We start from the raw sequence: 21,482 nt of genomic DNA, 5'->3' as shown, positions 1-21,482 counted from the left end.
CCTATGAATTTACTACTAAGATTTTTTTGCTGATAACTTAAGATTGGTTCCCCCTACCCAAATCTTTTCCTCTCGTTTTAATTTTATTTCGAATGTCTTTGTATGGACTCACTCACCATTTGATGGTGAAGATGAGTGTGCTACCTAATTTTTTTTTGGTTTTTACGTGCAGTGAACTGGTGATTGATGTCCTTATTAGAGTCTGACTAATTTAAATTCGTGCATTACATGTTATAAGATCATTTCTAAGTCACGCTGGATTGTTTCCATTTCCACAAAAACTCGAAATCGAAATTTCTATTTCAATCATTCTATTATAACTCACGTGATCTAGTTATTTTATTATAGGCAACTACTTGTAGCTTGTTAGAGTACATATAGAGAGTCGTGGGCCATTTTGAGTATTTGATCAGCTTTTAGAGTCCATTTAGATTACAAATTAAAATAGGACGTGCATAAAATAGATGAAAGTACGGTAAATAGTGATTTTCTTAAATATCAAAACAGTGAAAAGTACTATATACATTTTTAAATGATGTCAAAATTTACTTTTAATTTATTGGGAAGCAAATATCAAAATTATGCACCAAGTCACTATTAAGGAGTAATTAGTGGTTCATAGACAATGAAATACTCAAATTATTCTTCACTATAACTTCTTCCGTCCCATATTAAATAAACACCTTACTAAAAATATTTTATATTATATGATCATTTATTAAATCAAGATAAAATTAATTATATTTTTTCATTTTACCCCTACAATTAATATGGTCTTCTGAATGTGAACAATTCACAATACTAGCTATTCCTATACACTATGTATTTTTCTTAAAACGTATTTTTACGTGCATTGATATGAACAAAGAGCAAAATGGTAAATCATGAATTTATTAATAATTTTTTAATAATCGTATGAAATAGAAAATGTCGATCTAATATGAAAAAGAATGGAGTTATTTTTATTTAATCACACGATATCTTAAATCTTAAGAAAGTAAAACTATTACGAAAAAAAGATAGCAAGTTTCTTTATCCTTCTATTTTACCAGTACTAATATATATATATATATATATATATATATATATCCGTGGAAATTGCTAAAATAGTGACAAAAATTAGGTAGGATATTAGTCGGTGGAATTATATATCTCACCTCTTTAGTATGAGCATTAATGATATGAGGGTCCAAAAGTTTCTTTCTTACATGTCAATTGTCATTATCAATTGTTATTTGTTGAGGCTACATGAGGACCAACGTTCACATTTCTACTCTCAATATGCCATTATAATCTTTTCGAAAATAGTCACTTAACGGAGAATCAACTTAGTTGCTTAGTTAGTTGACTATGACAAATGTGAAGGTTCGATTGATCTCTTGGTAGTTAATTCCTTCTCCATTTTCCCTTTTCCTACCTCCAACCAAAAAAAAAAAACTCAATTGTTTAATTATTATTTTTTGGAAAAAAAATATGTTCAAGAAGTTAAATTTCTCTTTGGAATCTAATTCTTCACTTTAGCATTCTTTTTTTCCCCTTGTATTTCAATTTTCATGGTGACATGTTTTTCTAGATAGCGTTGAAAATTTAGGATTATCCATGTTTTTTAAAAGTGAAATTAGAAGGGAATATTTCAAGTCTTGTTGACAATAATGTCATCCAGAAATAAAGCACACATAATGCACTCTCATGAGCTGTATAAGGATTAAGAGCATGTTTGGAATAAATGAAAATAAAAGATAAGTAGTTTTTTTTTTATTATTTAATTTTTGATAAGTAAATAAAAAATATTATCCAAAAATAATTTATATCTAATTTAGACAAATATTATTGAGGTAAGATATGACGGGATGAGGAGAGGTAGAGTGGTTGGAAGAGGTTGTTTGGGGTGGGGGGGCATGGGGTGAGAAGGTCGGGAGATGGTAGGGCGTGGTCGGGTGTTGCTGGATCAAAGTTGAGGAGACAATAACTAATGAATCTTATTTTCCTAGAAAAAATTATACTTAGAACATTTTCATGAACCAATCACGAAAAATTTAAATATAAATTTTTATAATAAACATTAATTGATAATCTGATAAAAATAATGATGAACTTGTTATTACAATAGGTGAATAATTGCATTGGTCGTGTAAAACATTTTTTATAAACAAATTAAATGTATAAAGTACTAAATTAATTTTTTTTTTTAATGAAAGCACGTCGTTAACATTAATAAGATTCTTGCTTTACTTAATTTCTTACCAAATATATGGACCCTTTTAGCTTTGAGATATGCTACTAATCATAATTAGTAAAGGCAAAAAGAAGAAGAAGCTTCATGCTTAAATCTTAACTAACTTTACGCTAATCATTGGTACAACAACTTCTCAAATTTAATTAATTAACTTCACTAAGTACTTTATTCTTTATTTTGCCTAACAAAAAATAATTATGGGCTAAGACCTTTTTTAAAGCAGGTAAAATATCATTAGGTTACTAGCCATCAACTCCACCTGTCGATATTAAGCTAAATGGTCTCTAATCCTTAGGGTCCACCATAATTAGGTGAACTAAAAATGTTTTAGTACACTTAATTATAAAGGGACTCAAATTTAGTACCTTACCAATATTTTAAAGCACATCGAGGAGAATCAAGATATACTTTTTTGGAACATTACATGCGAATACACGAGTTATTAGTCTAATAATTTTGATTTTAGAGAATTGATAATAAAAATAAATTGGTCAGTTTCAAATAAATTAAGATCGACTATGCATATGATCAGTTACCATTATTTTATGTTGCTCGATCCATTTAAACCAATCTAGGTCTAACATTATAAAACGATTAGTGTAATTCTCAATTATCACATGGTTATCATGTAATTGTTTTTCTAGTCAATAAAAAATATTTCAATTAATAATTGTAATCGCAACGTACATATAGATAGGGACTAATTAACCACCAAAGCTAAATGTTAAAAATTGGTAATTGATTTCTTGTATATAATTAGGAGCTCAATTTTTTTTAGAGATATTTGAGAGACAAAATATATTCTTTCGCTGTTTTGCGTAACGATTTATTTATAATAATATGGCCTTAATGTTTAACCAAAAAAATATATAATATGGCCTTAATGTTCCTTTGATAGTAACAGAATAACAACGTTCTGATTTGACAACAAAAAATTGTACATGTATTTATTAAGTTCTGTCCTTATTTATGTTGAAGTTTAAATTTGATCTATCAAAACAATAAAGAAATACTAAAAAATATAAATACTTCCCAAATTTTCTAATATAATTTTATTGCAACTACCTCTTTATTACTGATTTATGTCATAATCATAAATACAACTTGCATCCTGTCTTACGTTTAATGATACTCTAATAAATTTTCCTCACAAAAATATTTAGTGGTAATAATTGCTTATTGTCGTATTTATAGTTGCTAAATTTTTTATTGATATTTATATAATTATTCGTTATAAATACTCATATTATAACACATTTTGTCGCTGAATATAATATAATTACGACAAAATTCTTTATTTATTATAGTGATACTACACAAATGTTGAAATTAAATCAAGAATATTAATTCAATATTGTTTAACATTTAATCTTTTATAGTTTAAACTATGTCTAATTAGGTTTTGTTTATCAAGGTTTACTTGATATTGAATAAAACCTCCTATCTCTCTTTTCTCTACTTTTATATAAAAAATAAAAAATATGTATTCATGATTGGAGTTTTCACTTATGTCTATATTATATCCTTCAACAAATAAATAAATAAATTATCATCACTTAATCATAATTAATTAATATATATTTACTTTGATTTGTATAGTAATTATTTTTATAATTAAATTATTTAGTTTAATGTCAAATTAAGTGCAAATAAATATTTTCAGCTTTAGGATCCATCCATAGCGTGCGATGTAGTTATCATAAATACTTGATTTAATGTCTACTTTCACATTTTTTGTATAAAAAATTTAATGTAAGTTTTAAATACTTAAAAATACATATGGTCCCATAGTATATATAAGGAGTAATAAAAAGCTTTTATTAGTCAAACAAAAACTTTTGCTACAAGGCAGCTAAGCTATAATGCCATATGACATTCTTTCCATACATTAATTAAGCTACCGGCAATGAAAAAGTAAAAAAAAAAAGTGCATGTGATCATTATTAATTCATGTAATTAATAATTATATTGCAAACGTCCTTCTTTATCAACAAATATATAAAAACATCTTTGGTCAAACTGTTAAATTCATGAATGACCTTTTAATTCTACTCTTTTTTTGGTTGACGAAGTAATTTGTTGTCGTTTTTTTGGTGTGCATATGATAATTGTAGGTAAATCGTACTAGGTAAATCTGGTGCGATGAGCTCAATCAAGAAAGCAAACAGGCAGTTTTGAACTTAAAACCTTCAATTTTACGAGATTACCTGCTCAATCAGTTTGGTCAACACTCTGATGGATATTATCGAATTTTGTCTAAATATTATAAAAGTCCCTAGCTAATTAGGTGTTGTTTGGTTTGAAAAAGTTAAGTAGTTAAAACTTTGTTTGGATATCCTAGTGAGAACAGAAGAATGCTTTACTCCAAACCCTTCAATGTTTGTGGTCCTTGCTACAAGTATTTAATGCTATCTATATATAAGACATTTCTTGTGCACTTAATAGCATGGTTTATTTAGCCATTTAATAAAGTCGATGAAAATTATTACAGATAGACTAAGGTCACGATATGTTAATTTGATATAGCAAAATCATGAGCAAATTATTAAGTATCAGACGATGCGCTTAGTTTGAAGAACAAGAAAATATGATAGTAGTATCTATTTTTTTTAAAAAAAATATGATATCATTTATCTTATATAAAAACAGACTTAAACACCACCGTTGTATTAGAAAAAACTAAAGCTTTTTTTGTAATTAACTCCTATAACTAACCTTGGTTTGTTTACAATATTTTTCTACAACAATTAATTTTTTATATTGATGCAGCAGAAACTATATAACTACCCTACAGAAATATAGCTAACTAACACATGGCTAAAGAATTAGGGTAGATTTGTAGAGATATATTTTCCCATTATGGCATTCAAGAAGTACTTAATACAATTTATATAAACTTTAACATTTGATTTATATTATAATTTATAACCCCACGAAGGCAAGATGCTTTTTTTTTTAAAGGGCGATTCCGATATGATAAAAAAAAAAAATTTAAAAATTATTTAAGAAAATATATATTTTTTTAAATCAAGAAAGTAACTTTCGTTATAAAAATAATGAAAATAAATTTCATATATAATTTAAAAAATTTAACGGATTATCTGATGCAATATATAAAAATGACAGGGCTGTATTTATTTTTTAAAATTTTACCTAACATGCAAAAACTCATTTTCCACCTTGCACCACGTGGCTACAAAATTTATAATATCTTCCCTTTTCCATTTTCTTCTCCCCCACCATTTGCAGGCGTACACGCAACCCAATTTTTTTTATAAAATATCAAATAAATTTTGATACATTTGGAAGAAAAAAAATGAAACAAGATCTAGAGTGACTTGGTGTAATTTTCAATTTACTTATTAAATACTCCATATTAGTTTTGAAGATATCTCTATTTTTTACTTTGCTAGTTCGAGAAATGAACATTTAATGCTATTCTTTAAGTTATTTTTATCTTAGAAATACTCTGGCGATTTCAATTTATATGACTTAATATTATTTTTTTAGTCGATTGAAAAATAATAATTTTAAAAGGTCAATTTTATTTTTAATAAAATGACTTATAACTATAGAAATATTTATAACTTATTAGTCTCAAAAAACTTTCCTTTTTTTTCTTAAATTTGAATAAGTCAAATTACACTATATAAATTGAAACGAAAAAATATATACCTATAGAGAGAGGGGTCCAGCTATTTAGATGAGTGTATGGAATCTCCAACTACTGAAAACAGTTTTATAAACCGACAATAGCATGACCTTAGCACATGCACCCATTTGCTGTGCAATCAACCAATGCTATATATATGACCTACCCAATTATATATATACCTTTATTAAAAATTCTGTATGTAATATATTTTTTTCTTCAATGAAAGTGATGTCTGGATAGTATTTTACCACTAATATAAGGAGTAATACTCCCTGCGTCCACTATTGTTTGTCAGGGTAAGAGACTCTAATCATGTATAATTCTTAAGAAAAATTTAATATAATGTGCAATTTGACTAATATAACCCTACTATCAATCATTATTAAAATGGTTTGTACTTTTTGAAAACTATAAAATCAACATTTTTTACATTAAAGTAGTCTTGTAACTTTAAAATGACTACTTTTGGAAACTAGTAGTTATATAATTATTAAGGGCGGAAAAAAAGTGACTAATTGTTTCTTGATTGTTTAAAACAACTATTTTTAGTATACCTGACAAACAATAATGGCGGAGGGAATAGTAATAACTTATAATGATATATATAAGTGATAATAGTAATAGTGATAACTGATAATGGTATATATAAGTGATAATATATAGTGGTGACTAATGATATGATTTTCATTAATGATGAGTAGTTATTATGATAATTATAATTAATGTTGATGATAGTAAATTGTGACTATCGACTGATTGTGATAGCTGATGGTGGTTGATGATAGTAGTGGATAACTATGGATAGTGAAGAAAGTAATTGAAATAGTGGCGAAAGTCATTTTTTTTACAAAAAACTTTAATTGAATAACATATTAATAGTATTAAAATTTTGTTATGGATCTTAATTATTCAAATCTATTTGGACTCATTATGAATTGGTTGTTCTGTGACATGGACAAAAGTATTTTAGAAAATATCTTGTAAGCATCTTTATGTTTAGTTGTTATCATTTTTGAAAATTATTTTCTTTAATAAATTAAGTTTCTTGAAAATTAAGAGAAATAATTTCTAAATAAGAAAGATAAGTTCCGTAAATAACATTCGACTTATTGACACCTCCTACACACTCCTCCCGCATAGCTTCCATTGCCACCATCCCACACCTGACACCCGACACCCGACTATTACATCTTTTATCGTGTTTGTCTAAATTAAAAATAAATATTTTTGTGATAATATTTTATTTAATTACAAAATACAAACACAACCTTGATGAAGAAAAATGAGTAAAATTTAATGAAATAGATTTTAAAAAAAAAAATGTCCTTGTTAGATTCTCTTTGGCTCCAATTTTTGGGCTCTGTCATATTCTCTGAAAAAACAAACCTATTCCAACAGAAAGCATTATTCTTTGGAAGTGAAAAAAAGAAAAGAAGAGAACATTATCAATGGATAAAACTTACAAAATGCTTCTAATTTTGTACTCTTTTTTATATTATATTTAATGAATTTGTTGTCAGCAGGACCAATTTGAATAGTTGGAATGAATCAATCATGTGATGAATGATGATTTCTTCATCTCTGGCATCAATTTTTGTTGTGTTCCCATTATATTAATCTCCTAAAAAAGACCCCATTTTGAGGACCTTCACTTCAGATTCAGAAGCCCACTTTCAATTTGGACACTTCTCAAGTTTCCTCCTTCTCTCTCCTTATCTTTCACACTTAACTAATCAAGAAAATGCCCCTTCAAAAGTTGCCTTTTTTTACTTTGTACTGAGCAATCAATGCTAACCGTGAACCCTTTTCCTCAGCTCTACTCTTTCTGTACAAGAATACATCCATATATTTTTTATGGACTACTGTACTATTTTATTACTTTGTTTTTTTACATAATAAATGTATAAATGCCAAGCCCCCATTTTGTTCCTTCCTCTTCTTGATTCATTTTTGGGGTTTCTGGCTTTCTCTTTCTCTTGACCACTAATGGCACCAAGTTCTTGAATCAATGAAAGTTGGATGCTTTTGTTGGATTAATGAAAGGTGCTTTGGCTGTGAATCTCAATAGGGTTGTAAAGGTTTGATTTTTTTGATCTGTTTGAGTGGTTTTGTGGGATTTTCATTTTTACTATACTTGTATGATTGAACTCTTCTTGGAGAACCATCTTTTTACTCTTTTGAGTGAGAGTTGTTAGCTGTAATTTTTTCTTTGTTAATCTGGAAATTGGGAGAAAGAGAGAAAGATGCCCTTTTGCTAGATTTCCTTTGTGAAATCTTGAAAGTTCTTCAATTTGGTATCTTTTTTCTGGTAATGCTAATTGAAGATTTGGGGAATGGCTACTTTGGTACCTGGTGTTCTATTGAAGCTTCTTCAGCATATGAACACAGATGTGAAAGTTGCTGGTGAGCATAGGTCATCTCTGTTGCAAGTGGTTAGCATTGTGCCAGCATTAGCAGGTGGGGAGCTTTTTCCTAACCAAGGGTTCTACCTAAAGGTATCAGATTCTTCTCATGCTACTTATGTATCTTTGCCTGATGAACATGATGATCTTATTCTTAGTGATAAGATTCAATTGGGTCAGTTCATTCATGTTGAGAGGCTTGAAGCTGCCTCACCTGTGCCTATCCTTAGAGGGGTTAGGCCTGTCCCTGGCCGGCACCCTTGCGTTGGAACTCCTGAAGATATAGTAGCAACTCATTCTTTAGGCTTCCTAAATAACAATGGTAATCTGTCTCCTGGTTCAAAATCGCGAGATAAAACTAAGTATCCTTCAAAAGCATTTGGTAATAGTCATGTGGGGGTGAAAGATAATAAATCTGCAGTTTCTAGATCAAATGGTGGTACCAAAGAGGAAAAAGTGGAAAAAAAGAAGCCTACCTTGACTTGGTCAAAGTCTCACTTGTCGAAGTTAGCATTAAATGTAGTGGAGAAGAAGGATTCTCTAATGAGAATAAAATCATCTTCTAGCTCAAGATCAATACCCACATCTCCTACAAGTTGTTATTCATTACCGACTTCTTTTGAGAAGTTTTCAAATGGGGTTAAGCAACAAGCAAAGGTTAAGGGCTTGGAACGATTGGAGAAAGCAACAACTAAACCTGGATTGGAGAAGTCTAGTTCTGTTCGTGGGGCGAGTCCAACACCGAAGAGAGTGCTGGGTGGGAATCCATTGAAGAATTATCTTCAAGGGCTTGAATTGGAGCCTAAGGCCTTGAGGAAGAGCTGGGAAGGGAATATGGATTTGAAGAGTAGAGAGAGTCCCAGATTGAGGGTCAACAGGCATGATTTGAAGCCTGAACCAAGGAGCACTTCTGTAAGTATTCTGTTTTCCCCCCTACCCTGTTATATAATGTTTTTGACTGTTCGGGCATTGGTTTAAACTGATTAAATGTATATCCACCTTTCCTTTTATGATTCAGGGCATAGGCTATGATTGGTTTTTAACATTTTGAAGTGAAATTTGATCAATATTCTTGCAGGATAGTGTTCTGCAAGCAGCCGCGCCACCTTAAATTGTCATTTATTTATTTGACTCTTGTTGCATTTAATAGATTTTGATACTCTTTATCTGAATGCTTTGATGGCAGGTTCCAAGAAAATCAACTAGTGAAAAATTGACAAGTAAAGAAGATAACCGGGGAATACTTGCAAAATCACCCAAAGAGGAAAATAAGGCTCATCCATCCTTAAAGAAGTCCACAAATGGAGAGCCTGTTGATGCTGATAAATCAAGTAAGCAGAAAATATCCAAGGGAAGAAAGCTACCTGGGGAGGTCAATAATGGCTTACAAGACTTGGTCAAAGTTGCTGTCAGTAATAGAATTTTAGCAGATGGAAATGTTGCTTGGTCTTCACTCCCATCTTCTCTCACAAAGATTGGAAAGGTATGCAGTTCTGAAGTTCTTGCATTCTTTACAGTTTGATGGCTTCTCTGTTCACTCCTCAAATGTTATTCATGTATATTACATCTACTACCATTTCTCACCCAGAGGTTCCTGTAGCATTTAAGACAGTTCTAACCATGTTAATGCAGTTTTTGTCATGTTTATATGCTATGGTCTCAGAGTTAAGTTTGCCTAGTATATTTACTCTTTAGTTACAGATTTCTGAAAAGCATTTTCTGTTTTCCCACTTTTTCTAGTCACCTGATGGTCCTGCAGTTTAAAGGTTTTTAATTTTTGAGTAGGCATGTGCAGCTCATGTATTTGCTCATGAAATCTTTTCTTATTGGATAATTAAAGTGCATTATCGCACTGTTACCTTTCTCATTTTTTTTAAAGTGTATTATCGGAGATTGGACTATTTATTTGATCTCTGAAAAATACCATTTCATGTTATAGGAAGTCATGAAGCACAGAGATGCTGCACAGATAGCAGCCATTGAGGCTATGCAGGTGGCTTCGGCTTCTGAAAGCTTACTCAGATGTCTAAGGTAGTCCTACTTCTTTTTTCCTGTTGTTTGGATAGTAGGAATTTAAGGTACTTCTTTTTGAGTGGCATAGTAAAGGTGAATTTTATGTTGCTGAAATCAGTTTATTCGTTTCAAGTTAAGACCCTTGAGCTAGGCAGCTTGTGTGTGTGTATTGATAAGGTAATATTTATTGATGTTGCGAGTTGTATAAAACCTATAATGGTTCTCTGCAAAAGACAATCTACACAATCACGGAGCTCGTGGATGCACCAAAAACTAATTAAAAGGGACCTCGCGGCTGCACCAAAAACTAATCAAAAGGGACCGCGTGGATGCATCAAAAACAAATCAAAAGAGTTAGGCTGGATATCAAGTGCTCCTACATTTTGTAATGTTGGAGCCAACTGAGAAAGATTCAGGTTATATCAAATATGGCTGCACACGTGGCTATATTCTGTATAATCAGTTGCCAACAATTTAGAGTTGGCACCTGTGCCTAACTCAACCCAAAAGCTAGCTCATGAGGGGAGGTTTGTCCAAGTCCATATAAGGAGACCAGTTTTCCATCCCTTTATCAATGTTGGACTTCTTTGGATGAGCTTAGCATGAGTGAAAAGTACCACTATATTCAACATTAAAGATATGGGACTTGAGCCTAACTCAACCCCAAAAGCTAGCTCTAATGATACTGTCATACGATATGGGTATGCAATTTTGATGTGGCATTTGCACCACGAGTTAAGTTGAATGGGACTATGTGCTTAAAATCTTGATCATCTTATTAACGTGATTCTGTGTTTAGTTGCCTGTTGTGGGTAGTGTTTGTGGGTGGTAAGCTGGACCACAGAATTGTTAAGATAACAGCTTCAGTTACCTGATACCCTCTTTTAGGTAAGAGTAGTTCATTGTCAATTTCTCATTTTCCATTTCTTGCCTAAAATACAACAAGTGAACAGTTTCGTCACATACCATATAGGTGAGGGGCTAGTTACTGAAAGGGACTGTCAGGTGTCTGATTATGGTTAGACAACTACAACTTCATATCTCAAATTAGCTTATTTTCATCTATTCAGCGACCTTACTCCTTTGGGAATAGGTCATAGTTTCAGTACATATGCATGATTTTTGTCCTCCAGTTTAGGATATCGACTCTAAGCAGGACAGTTGCATGCAACTGAATTAGCCAGAATATATTTGCAGATAAGACTCTCGACGTGCCTTCAGTACTTTAGCATGCTTCGGGCATGTGAAGAGGAGGTTCGTGGATGTGCCGGTAAGGAAGTGTGAGAGATTGAGTAATAAAAGTTAGGAGGCATAGAGGTAGGCTATGTTGCTCAAACTTTTTAGGAATGTTGACAGATGCGTGTGGGATTCTCCAAAAGAAAGTGCATTTTTTGAGATCCGACACGGGTGCAACAACATTTTTGGAGAGTCCAAGCAACATAGGAGGTAGGCCGAAGAAGAACATGAGGAGGTGATTAAATAAGAAATAGTACAACTTTAACTTACCGAGGACATGATCTTAGATAGGAAGGTTGAAAATTAGAGTAGAAGGTTAGTAGGTAGCCGGGTGTTGCCGCGCTTCATGTGGGAGAGCCGGAGAGGCAGGGGCTAGACTCCTCTCTGCTCCTTATTGTTAATACTAGTCTTTGGGTATGCGTTTTGCACGTTTGCCCCTTGTCATTATTATAAACTTCTAACTTCTAAGTGCTTAAGATGTCGAGCTATTAAATAGGAAATGAAATTTACATTATTAATTTTACCATTTACATTTCATTCATTAAATAAAATTCATAACAGCAAGACTGTGCAGTTTCCATCAAGCAAGAAATATGTGAAGCTAATTAAGATATTCTAACCTCTAGTAGTATGAATATGTCAAAGAAGAATATACATATATATGCAAAACCGTGCTTCTGGCCCAGTGGTTTGGGTTTGGGCTTGGGACTTCCATGTTGGAGGTCTCAAGTTCGAAACCCCTTGCCAGTGAAAGCAAGGGGTTTGCCTTCTGGGTCGAACTCGTCACTTCGGGCTAGTGCGGGTTACCTCTCTTGTGTGGTTTGCAAGTTATTGCATAGGAGCGGGAGTTTTATCCTATGCTCACCCAAATCATAGCGGCTGCGGGGTTTCCTTGTCTATATATATATATATATCTTCAACCAGAGTATTCAAAAGTAGGATGGTTTGTTTAAATTTGGCAAATATTCGAAGAAGAATAAATGGATTTAAAATTACAATAAAATCCACCTTGTACTCAAAGAAGGATAGTATGTTGTTTATATGAAAAGATGTTTAGTATCTTGATAAATGAGTAATTAATATATCATTCAAGATGGCAAGAATCAATGCTCTGACTGTAATTACCATATCCATATGCATTGTGTACATAAACAGATGTTCAATAGCTTAATAAGATCATTAAAATGTATATTTACATTTTGTGCACAATTAGTGTAGGAATGATATTATTTGATTGAGGGGTAAAATTGTCCTTCACTTTTGATGGACATTTTGGTAATTCAAGCTTCCCATTTACAATAAGTATCATATATATCTGATATTTAGGAATTACTTAGTTTCTTTGTTCTTTGGTGTTTATTACTATCTGTTCATTTGCTTTGTATACTGGTTTTTTTTTTTTTTTTGGCTCTTATTTTCTTGGATTTGTGCTTGAATTCTTATTTTCTTTTGAGCCAAGGGTTATCGGAAATAACCTCTCTACTCCACAGAGGACCCCACTTGTGGGATTGCATTGGGTATGTTGTTGTTGATCAGTTAATTCTTCCTTCAAAAGTGTTAAGGATGACTTTCTGACCTTGCCTATGTATTTCAGAGTCGGTTCAAATAGAATTTATTTTCCCTTCAAATAAGTTGGATAAGTTTAGCATGTTATCTTCATTCTTATGACAGCCCGTTGAAATGTGTCTCACTAGATTTATACTCTCATATAATGAAGCCAAATCGTTTACTAACTTGTATGGATACCAAAGTTTGTTCTTATTGAATGAGAAAAGTGGCCACCCACAGATCTTTCGCCGTGCAATTTTCAGTAATTATTTCTGGTTTGATCTTTGTGGCTTCAATTTCCAGTTTACATGTTAGTAAAAGCTGGAGTCAATACCTATAAATTTCTTATTCATGCTAGCAATTGCATTTTCTCAATCAGGGTGCTTGAATTCTGACATGAATAGATTTTAAAGAAAAACGATATGAGATAAATATGATTTGATTTTCATGCACTTTGAATGTTTTTTGTCATTAGAGTAATGTCTGTTTTCTAAAATTATAAGGAATCCACATTGTTGTGGGCTTCTTGACTGAGTCATCTTGAACCTTTTGTGATAACAATGTTGAGAAGATTTTTTCCAATCGGAATTACTGAAAAAGGTAAAAGAAAGGAGGGAAGAATGCAATCCAGCCGGCCCCAGTTTCCACCTATAAATTACAGACCATACCTTTTTAATGCTACTACAGTAACTCTTTAACAAAAAGGAAGAGATATTCCCTTCTAGCAACCAATGGGCCCTTCCAGCCAATAATGTTGGTTTTCCAGCAGAAGTGCCAGAAAGGGATAAGTTTCAGCTGGATGTGGGGAATCATGCTGGAGGGAGGAATTGTTCTGGTTGCTCTGCATCTTTTTTTTTTTTTTTAATAACCGTGGTGTCCAGGTCTGCTTTGTGCTCCTCGATTAATTCCATGTACTACTTGCCACCTAAGTTGCGCGGACTCTTCAATTTCAATGCCACACCCGTGTCGGATTCTTCAAAAATACACTACAAATGGAGAATCCGACACACACCCGTTGCCGATTTTGAAGAGTCTGAGCAACATAGCTTGCCACCTCCCACCAACAATAGGTATCATTAACTGAGTCTATAAAGACTAAGACAGATGACAAGAAATCATCTAGTGTTTTTTGTCGTCGTTAGGATTTGAACTTGAGACTTCATGGTTATCAACCACCTCATTGACCACTAGGCCACACCCTTGCGATCAGGTTGCTCTGCATCTGCTTGATGCTTTTGGATGAAATTCATTTACTTCATCAAGAAAAAAAGAAAGGAATAGTTCTGTAGAATATTCTAGTTATGTTTCTAATTATTCATGGTAGACAGATTAGCAAGTTAAATCAATTTGTGTTGGGTTAATATTTAATAAGGATAACTTTGCTATCCTATGCAGATAGTGGACCATGGTTCTTTCTTCTTTTTTTCTTAGTTCTTTTTATGAAGAGAATTTCAGTAAATGGCATCAAGAAGATGCATAGCAAAAATATACAACAGAAGAGTATCTGCTTATATACAAAATTTTACTGAACAACTAAGGAGCATACACTATCCAAAAGAAAATTCAATACTAGTTACAGGGGCCTGATTGAACCAACTAAATAAATTGATCAGACATTTAGCTTTAAGAGTGTGATTAGGAGTTGAAATCCCATCTAAGCATCTACGATTCCTCCCATTCCAGATGCACCAAAAAATAGCAGCAGACATCATTTGCCAATTCTTTTGATGGTTTTCCATTAGCATCCCCTAATACTATAAGGCATGACCCAGCGAAGTCCAAAGACTGATAAAAATATACTCCAAATGTCAGCTGCTTCTGTACAGTGAAGAAACAGCTGTCTCGCTCTCTCAGATTCCTCCTGGCACATATAACATCTATTCACTTTCTTAATGCTTCTTCTGTTAAGGTTGTCTTGAGTAAGGCTGCCATCACACAATGTTGTCTAGATGAAACCAATTACTTATATGGGGATTTCTGTTTTCCTATAAGCTTACATGGCCATTATTCAATCAGTTCCTTGTTGGAGCATAGATTTGCCATATCCTCTTTTGATATTGTAGGTTCTATCTTTGGATCCTCCCCGCTTCTAATCTGTCCTGCACCTGAGAGTTGACCATAAAATCTGATATTTTTGTAAGCAATCCCTGCAGGTCATTTAACTCCCAATCCTGGATATCCCTTTTGAACTGCCCAGCCCATGAGTTATCTTGCCAGTATTGTGCCACATTGGTGTTTCTATTGTTGGCTGGTAAAAATAAACTTGGATATACATCTTTCAGAATCTCCAGACCATGGTTCGGTTTAGGGTTTATTATGAACTTTCAAACTGTGGTATCTCTACAATTTGTTTCTTCATCAGAGCATCAACTGAAGTTATTCTTTTATTACACAAACTAACAACTGCTGATTGTTTAATTTCAATTACTCAGCACATATTCCGAGTTGAGCTCCTCGGCAAAGGAAGATAACGCACAGCCTGCTGTTGAGCAATTCTTGGCACTGCATGCAAGTTTGAAGAATGTTCACCTTGTTGGTGATGCTTTATCCAAGACCATATCAGCTGCTGGTTCAGAATCAGATCATGAAGAAAACCCTTCTGAAGAAGCACTTAAGGCTGTATCAGAAAAACGGAAGCAAGCAACTCTATGGGTCAATGCTGCGTTGGCTACCAATCTGTCATCGTTCTCAGTGTATAGCAAAAAAGCAACTTCAACTCCAATTGCCCTTTCAGCTCCCTCGCCAAGCCCAAAGACTATTGCTCTCAATCAACCTATGCTAGTCCTTGACAACTCAACCAAAAATACACTTGCAAAACCTCAAGCCAAACCCCGCCCAACAATGAGTTCTAAGATTCAGTCATCTGGATCTCAACGGCGCTTAACAGATGGGGTAGCTGCTAATCAGAAGCCAAAATCTCCTCCTCCAGTGGATTGGGTCAGAGGAGACGGTCTTGAAGAGGCCGTTGACTTAGCCGAGATGTTACGAGTAGCATCCCAAGACTGGTTCTTAGGATTTGTAGAAAGGTTCTTGGATGCTGATGTGGATGCCTCAGCTTTATCAGATAATGGTCAAATAGCCGGCATGTTATCCCAGCTGAAGAGTGTGAACGACTGGTTAGATGAGATTTCCTCTAGCAAGGATGATGAAAGTCCCAAAATTGCTTCTGAGATCATCGATAGGATAAGAAAAAAGATCTATGAATATCTTCTCACTCATGTGGAATCTGCTGCAGCAGCTCTTGGTGGCGGCAGTGGCGATGGCTCACAAGTGTCACCTACAATAGAAACCAAAACAAGAAAATGAGTTCTATTGCATAATGCATACTACTAGCAACTCACCTTTCATATTTGAAGCATGCTCCAATAGTCCTTCAACCGCCAAGTGGTTAAAAGAGCTGAAAGTTTTAGGATGTGTATAGATTCTAAAATTGGTCGAGGTAGCGTAGTTTAGTATATATATTGTGCAGACAGGGAGTTACATGAAGTTCAAGATTTCCTTTTTTCTTTACCTGGAAACTTTTTCTCATAAATTATGAATAGCTCAAAGTCGTGAGTATATACTGATGTGAGTTCTGGAGAAAAGGGAACATGTCCTTTCTCCTTACCTTGAACGAGTAACAATGAACTTGTTACTGAAATTAACCTTATAGTTTGATTATGACATTATGCATCTCAGTGTTATCAGTTGAAGTAGAAAGCTGTGGACTTGTTGGATCTTCAAGGTTTTCAAGTTTCTTTCACAATCTTGCTATAAATGACCGAGTGAGCTGTCCAAGCTTGTGTGGACAGAGTTGCCTGATACTTGTGCTAGTTGGAGGTAGCAATTAGGCGTGTGACTTATTCATTTGCTCGAGATTTAAGTGTAAGAATTGTTGCAGTACCAGTAAACGATTAGCTTCAGATCATGTCCCATGTACTCATTTTTCTTGTAACAAACCATATGACAACTGGCACATGGAGTAGCAGATGACATATTAAAACGACCATACATTAAAGATAAGATTGAGAAAGTTCTTATTGGTATCTCAGTGGTAGACAAATAAAACATATGTAGCTCTATGTAAATGACAGTAATAATCTTGGAAATTGCAGGATGATCGTGGCCGGTCCAAAGCACATCTTGTTAAACTCTGGTGGATGAGTGACTGCAAGATTGTTCAATAGGAACTGGAGGGTCTGAGAAAGAGCCATTGAGAATTGATTTGGCTAACCAGACATTTGCAGCATCTGTGTAATGTATCCCATCCCAGCTAATGTACTTTGTGGGATCACTACATGCCTTCCCATGCTCTGTGCCATTCACTATAGCTGTCTGTCCACATGCAACTTCAGAACCATTGTTGTACCATCCACAGCAAAATTTCAATGGGTCACCAAACCCTGCTTGCCCATCAAAAACAAAGCATAATTGGCAATATTAGTTTAAGTTCTATGTGCTGATAGTGCAAAAGATATTATATAATCAGCTCACTGATAAGGTAGCATAAGGTAAATCTCTATGATATACATTCATAATTGTTAACCTGATGAAAATAGTTACTAACTGGTATTGTAGATTAAAACACATTGATTGTGTAAACAGAATTTTTACTGTCTATAAGTCACAAGTTCGACCAGTGATGCAAGCATCAAGGTAGATTGCCTACATTACACCCCTTAGGGTACGTGCCCTTTCCCAGGCTCTAAATGAACCGGAATGCTTTGTGCAGCAGGCCCTATAACTGCAACTTCTAGGAGGAAATTAGCATAGGTTACAGTTTGGTTCATTCATTCAAAGAGTAGTAGAGTTTATTAACAAAGCAATAGAAATTACCTTGTTCCTTGGCAGAGCTAATTAGTTGATACTTAGCTGAATAAATGTCAACATAAGTAAATGCAGCACGAGGAAGCTCTGCTCGTAAGTGTAATATCCTGTCCTTGAGTTGCTCGTTAAACTCACGAGCCACCTTGTTTTGGTTCTCTATGCACCCAATGCCATCCAAGCCCTGAGGCTTCAATGGATAATCTATCACACTGTAGGGCAAACAGCCAATGGGACCAGTATTGTGGATCCAGAAATTCACAGCCCCTTCATAGTATAGTTGCTGCACAAATTATGTATATACACAAACATTAGTAAGAAAAAGAAGAGACCCAATAATCAAAAGATAATGTTTGTCTCCCAAATGAGTAGCATCTAAGCCAAATCCCACGTGGACAAAACACAGGAGATGTTAGGTATATAAGAAAGCATGCCTTATGCCTTAGTAACGCATGTTACGGATGTGGTGGACTGTAGGCTCAAAGCAGACAGTATCAGTACCAAAACCAATATATGAAGGATGGTCAGTTGAACACCCTTCGTGAAAACTGCGTGTATGAGCTCTAATTAAAAAGAAAGAACATACATGAATTGCTTGAGTAAAATTGTCTAAGATTAGTGGAATGGATGCTCTGACTTGTGCTTCATGGGTATGTTGAAAACCATAAGAAAGGTCATTCTGTCCAATGTCAAATGTGTACAGTGCCTTAGAAAAATCTTGTGGATTTGCAATGTTGACTTTGGAGGAAGACCATTTTGAGTTATTTGGAACTGCATCAACAATTTCAATAACATAAACACTCATACAATGTAAATATTAGTAGAAAATTAAGGCAAGAAGAAGTTAACTCACTTGATAAATCAGAGAGCAAAATAGTCCGTTTTTTGAATTGTAAAAACTGAGAAATCTGAACCTCAAGGCTAAAAGGACTATAACCACCAGGAAGTATAGATGAACCTGCTGTTGCAAAATTTGCACCATTTCTAAAATTTGCCATTACTGAATCTAAATATGGACTCAAGTACTGCAACTCCAACCTGTCCGCTGCAACACCACGAAAAAAACCAAAAAAAAAAAAACACAATCACAACTTGAACTCGTGATCTCCTGATCAAACACGAACAACTTTTACCTATGAGGTCTAGGATTAGACGACCATCGCACACTCTGCCCATGGGACTGCCGAAGAAAGTCAGCCCATTGGGTGGGGGCACTTGACGAAATGCTGCTGATTTTCCACCAGTATCCGAATTCGAGTCACCAAAATTATATATTGCTGGAAACACACACTTGTTACTAATTTCTCCAAAAACTAATCCAAAGTATAATAGTAATGCTAACAATGTTACTAATTTCTCCATTGTGTAGTTGGTTTTTTGGATTTTGTAACAAACTCCTTTATCTTCAAGTTTATATAAGAGACTTAGCTTGCTTAATTCTTTGTACCGTTTAAATATGAATTCTTGCATCTCTTGAAAGACATGCATCACATTTATAATTTTAACATAATGTCCAAAAGTAATTTTTTTTTTTAACGGTAGTAGGCATAACTATCAACTATTAATATGAATGAATGGTCTTTAAAAAAAAGGCATTTTGAACTATATGCAAGTAACGTTTTATGTGTTGGGTGCATTTGACACGTTTTATATTTATTAAGAGTTTTCTTTTGTTGACTATGGTGATTAATTACGATAATGAAACGTATGTATAAGTCCTCATAGATGAGATTATCCAGTCAATATTCTGTCGTTAATAATTCCATGAATCCCATTAAATATGTAATTAATGATTCTCAAATGTGATGAACTATGTAATATTCATAAGGATGTTACTGCACCCCTTTTTTCAGGCTTGTTTTTAGATCAAGGATTGTAACCTGAAATGTGCAGTAGTTAATATATTACTACAACAATAGAGAGGTGGAGAGGGAAATGAAAAACTTTCAGTTAGTAATATCATTCAAATTTGAAGAAATTTTGACATTAAATTGAAAACGAGGGGATATCGCGCAATCCTCCTCCTTTTTTTTTCTTCGAAGAAAAGTTGATGTCATTTAACCCGAAACTATGACTACCTTCATCATATATACACAATATTAAGAGTGAATTACGTAGTTTCTACGTAATAGATGATATGTAGATGTACATTTCACCTTCATAAGCTGCAAACATACAAATGTTTTGGCTCCCTTACACCAGAAGCACAATGAGCAAAGATCCAAGAAAGCGCACACTAGAATGTAAAATTCAGTTGCATTATTCCCTTTTTCAAGTTATAATTACAAATTTTACAGAACAGTAGAAACATCTACTTTCATACGGAAGCTTTTCTGGCAATATGTTCTCAATTCATAAAACTGTTTTTTCTGACTCTCAAGGAGTGAACATAATGCTAAGCAAATGTACTCAGTGACTAACTAAGAACTCTTTTACCAAATCGATTTATTCTGCTATCGACGGTTCTTTCTCTGGTTCAACCTCCAAGGGCTCTAACTTCTCTGTTTTACCATCTTCCTTTGGAATAATAAGTCCATAACCTCCTTCTTTTCGTCTGTAAACAATGTTAATCTCACCTGCAGCAAGGCATAGAATCATAAACCCAAATACCCTTGAAGCATTCAGAAAATTGTTTATGAAGTTTTAAAGATATTTATCAGTACCAGTTTCCTCATTCCGGAAACCGTAGAAGTCATGGTCGACATTTTCCAGCTGTTCAATTGCTTCATTGACACTTAAAGGTGGCATGTCAAAGGACTTCTTACGAACAACCTGAAATAAAATATGAACGGAAGTGAGTTCGAGAATAGAATTCTAGAAAAATTAGGCAAAATACCCAATAAATCTATATCTAAAACATTATTAACCGTTCAAATGGTTGTTTATACTCATTTAAGCGAATGTAGTAAATCTTGATGATCAGATCATTACATCTCAAGCTAGGATTTCGAGGGTGATGTCTGTTAATGACTTCGTGCATCATTCAGTATTCTGGAACAGGCAGTTAAAGCATAAAAGGGAAGAGTCCAACACGATCTACAGTGCTACACCCACTCAACAGCCAAGAACTTGTTCACTTAAAAGAGAAGACGCACGTTTCAATGCTTGGGTAGACAAAGCATGCTGTGAGTGCAGAAGCCACCGAGGCATTTATATCAAGTAGAGATTATGAATATCTGGCTACAGCATAGGCTACTCGGTTTGGGCTGAATAAAGACACAGGCATTTGATAGGTCGTGAGAGGATTTGGAATGGTAGAAACAGAAAGGACAAAGGTGTTCCATACAAAAAAACACTTATAGATAAAGGACAACCTTATTGTATCTGGAATAGATATTACACCTGTAATTTAAATAAACACTGTAACTGGAAAGATGAGCCTAATGTACATGCCTCAGTGTTCGGTAAATGCAACAAATGAAACGGGGAGTCCCCAGGAGAAAATGGGCAGGGGCATCTGCTATCACATAACTTAAGATCAGAAATCAGGATGTTTTAAGGCATATGCCAACCCTGTTCATACTGCTATAAAGGTCACCAAATCTTAGTTCCTAAATGGTATTTCAAATGCTTTCTAGGTGAACCATTT

The 21,482-nt window shown here is 33.8% G+C and overlaps 3 protein-coding genes across 4 annotated transcripts in view; 1 reads left to right on the top strand and 2 right to left on the bottom strand.

The window, feature by feature from the left end:
- The first annotated feature begins 7,213 nt into the window (after positions 1 to 7,213).
- LOC125807369 (uncharacterized) lies at positions 7,214 to 16,749 on the top strand. The gene is made up of 4 exons (XM_049487066.1): positions 7,214 to 9,205; positions 9,480 to 9,776; positions 10,233 to 10,324; positions 15,523 to 16,749. Exons 1-4 carry the CDS (start codon positions 8,225 to 8,227, stop codon positions 16,394 to 16,396), a joined length of 2,244 nt encoding a protein of 747 aa, XP_049343023.1. The 5' UTR covers positions 7,214 to 8,224; the 3' UTR covers positions 16,397 to 16,749.
- Positions 16,750 to 17,166: 417 nt separating this feature from the next.
- LOC125807846 (GDSL esterase/lipase At3g27950-like) lies at positions 17,167 to 19,261 on the bottom strand. The gene is made up of 5 exons (XM_049487578.1): positions 19,027 to 19,261; positions 18,747 to 18,938; positions 18,480 to 18,664; positions 17,906 to 18,176; positions 17,167 to 17,472 (listed from the first exon to the last, which is right to left on the bottom strand). The coding sequence occupies exons 1-5, from the start codon at positions 19,253 to 19,255 to the stop codon at positions 17,216 to 17,218; spliced, it is 1,134 nt and encodes a 377-aa protein (XP_049343535.1). The 5' UTR covers positions 19,256 to 19,261; the 3' UTR covers positions 17,167 to 17,215.
- Positions 19,262 to 20,130: 869 nt separating this feature from the next.
- LOC125807988 (ribosome-binding factor PSRP1, chloroplastic) overlaps positions 20,131 to 21,482 on the bottom strand; it is a 207,560-nt gene continuing 206,208 nt past the window's right edge. For both annotated transcript variants that reach the window (XM_049487749.1, XM_049487747.1), the window contains exons 5-6: positions 20,557 to 20,665; positions 20,131 to 20,469 (exon numbers count right to left, since the gene is read on the bottom strand). In XM_049487749.1, the coding sequence (XP_049343706.1) occupies positions 20,339 to 20,469; positions 20,557 to 20,665 (240 nt within the window). In that variant the 3' untranslated portion in view covers positions 20,131 to 20,338. The remainder of the gene's footprint in view (positions 20,470 to 20,556; positions 20,666 to 21,482) is intronic.

Source organism: Solanum verrucosum, unplaced genomic scaffold, assembly GCF_900185275.1.
Source record: "Solanum verrucosum unplaced genomic scaffold, falcon-dt-bn FXZP01000183.1, whole genome shotgun sequence".
In the NCBI taxonomy this organism is placed as follows: domain Eukaryota; kingdom Viridiplantae; phylum Streptophyta; class Magnoliopsida; order Solanales; family Solanaceae; genus Solanum; species Solanum verrucosum.
This window is presented reverse-complemented; position numbering and strand designations above follow the sequence as displayed.

What these genes read in the sequence shown, in the direction of transcription:
- LOC125807369 (XM_049487066.1), top strand. Translation starts at nt 8,225, where the DNA reads ATGGCTACTTTGGTACCTGGTGTTCTATTGAAGCTTCTTCAGCATATG. An exon ending in CTGAACCAAGGAGCACTTCT is followed by an intron (nt 9,206 to 9,479) that starts GTAAGTATTCTG and finishes CTTTGATGGCAG; the next exon opens with GTTCCAAGAAAATCAACTAG. An exon ending in CTCTCACAAAGATTGGAAAG is followed by an intron (nt 9,777 to 10,232) that starts GTATGCAGTTCT and finishes TTCATGTTATAG; the next exon opens with GAAGTCATGAAGCACAGAGA.
- LOC125807846 (XM_049487578.1), bottom strand. Translation starts at nt 19,255, where the DNA reads ATGGAGAAATTAGTAACATTGTTAGCATTACTATTATACTTTGGATTA. An exon ending in TCTAATCCTAGACCTCATAG is followed by an intron (nt 18,939 to 19,026) that starts GTAAAAGTTGTT and finishes GTGGTGTTGCAG; the next exon opens with CGGACAGGTTGGAGTTGCAG. An exon ending in TTTGCTCTCTGATTTATCAA is followed by an intron (nt 18,665 to 18,746) that starts GTGAGTTAACTT and finishes TTGTTGATGCAG; the next exon opens with TTCCAAATAACTCAAAATGG.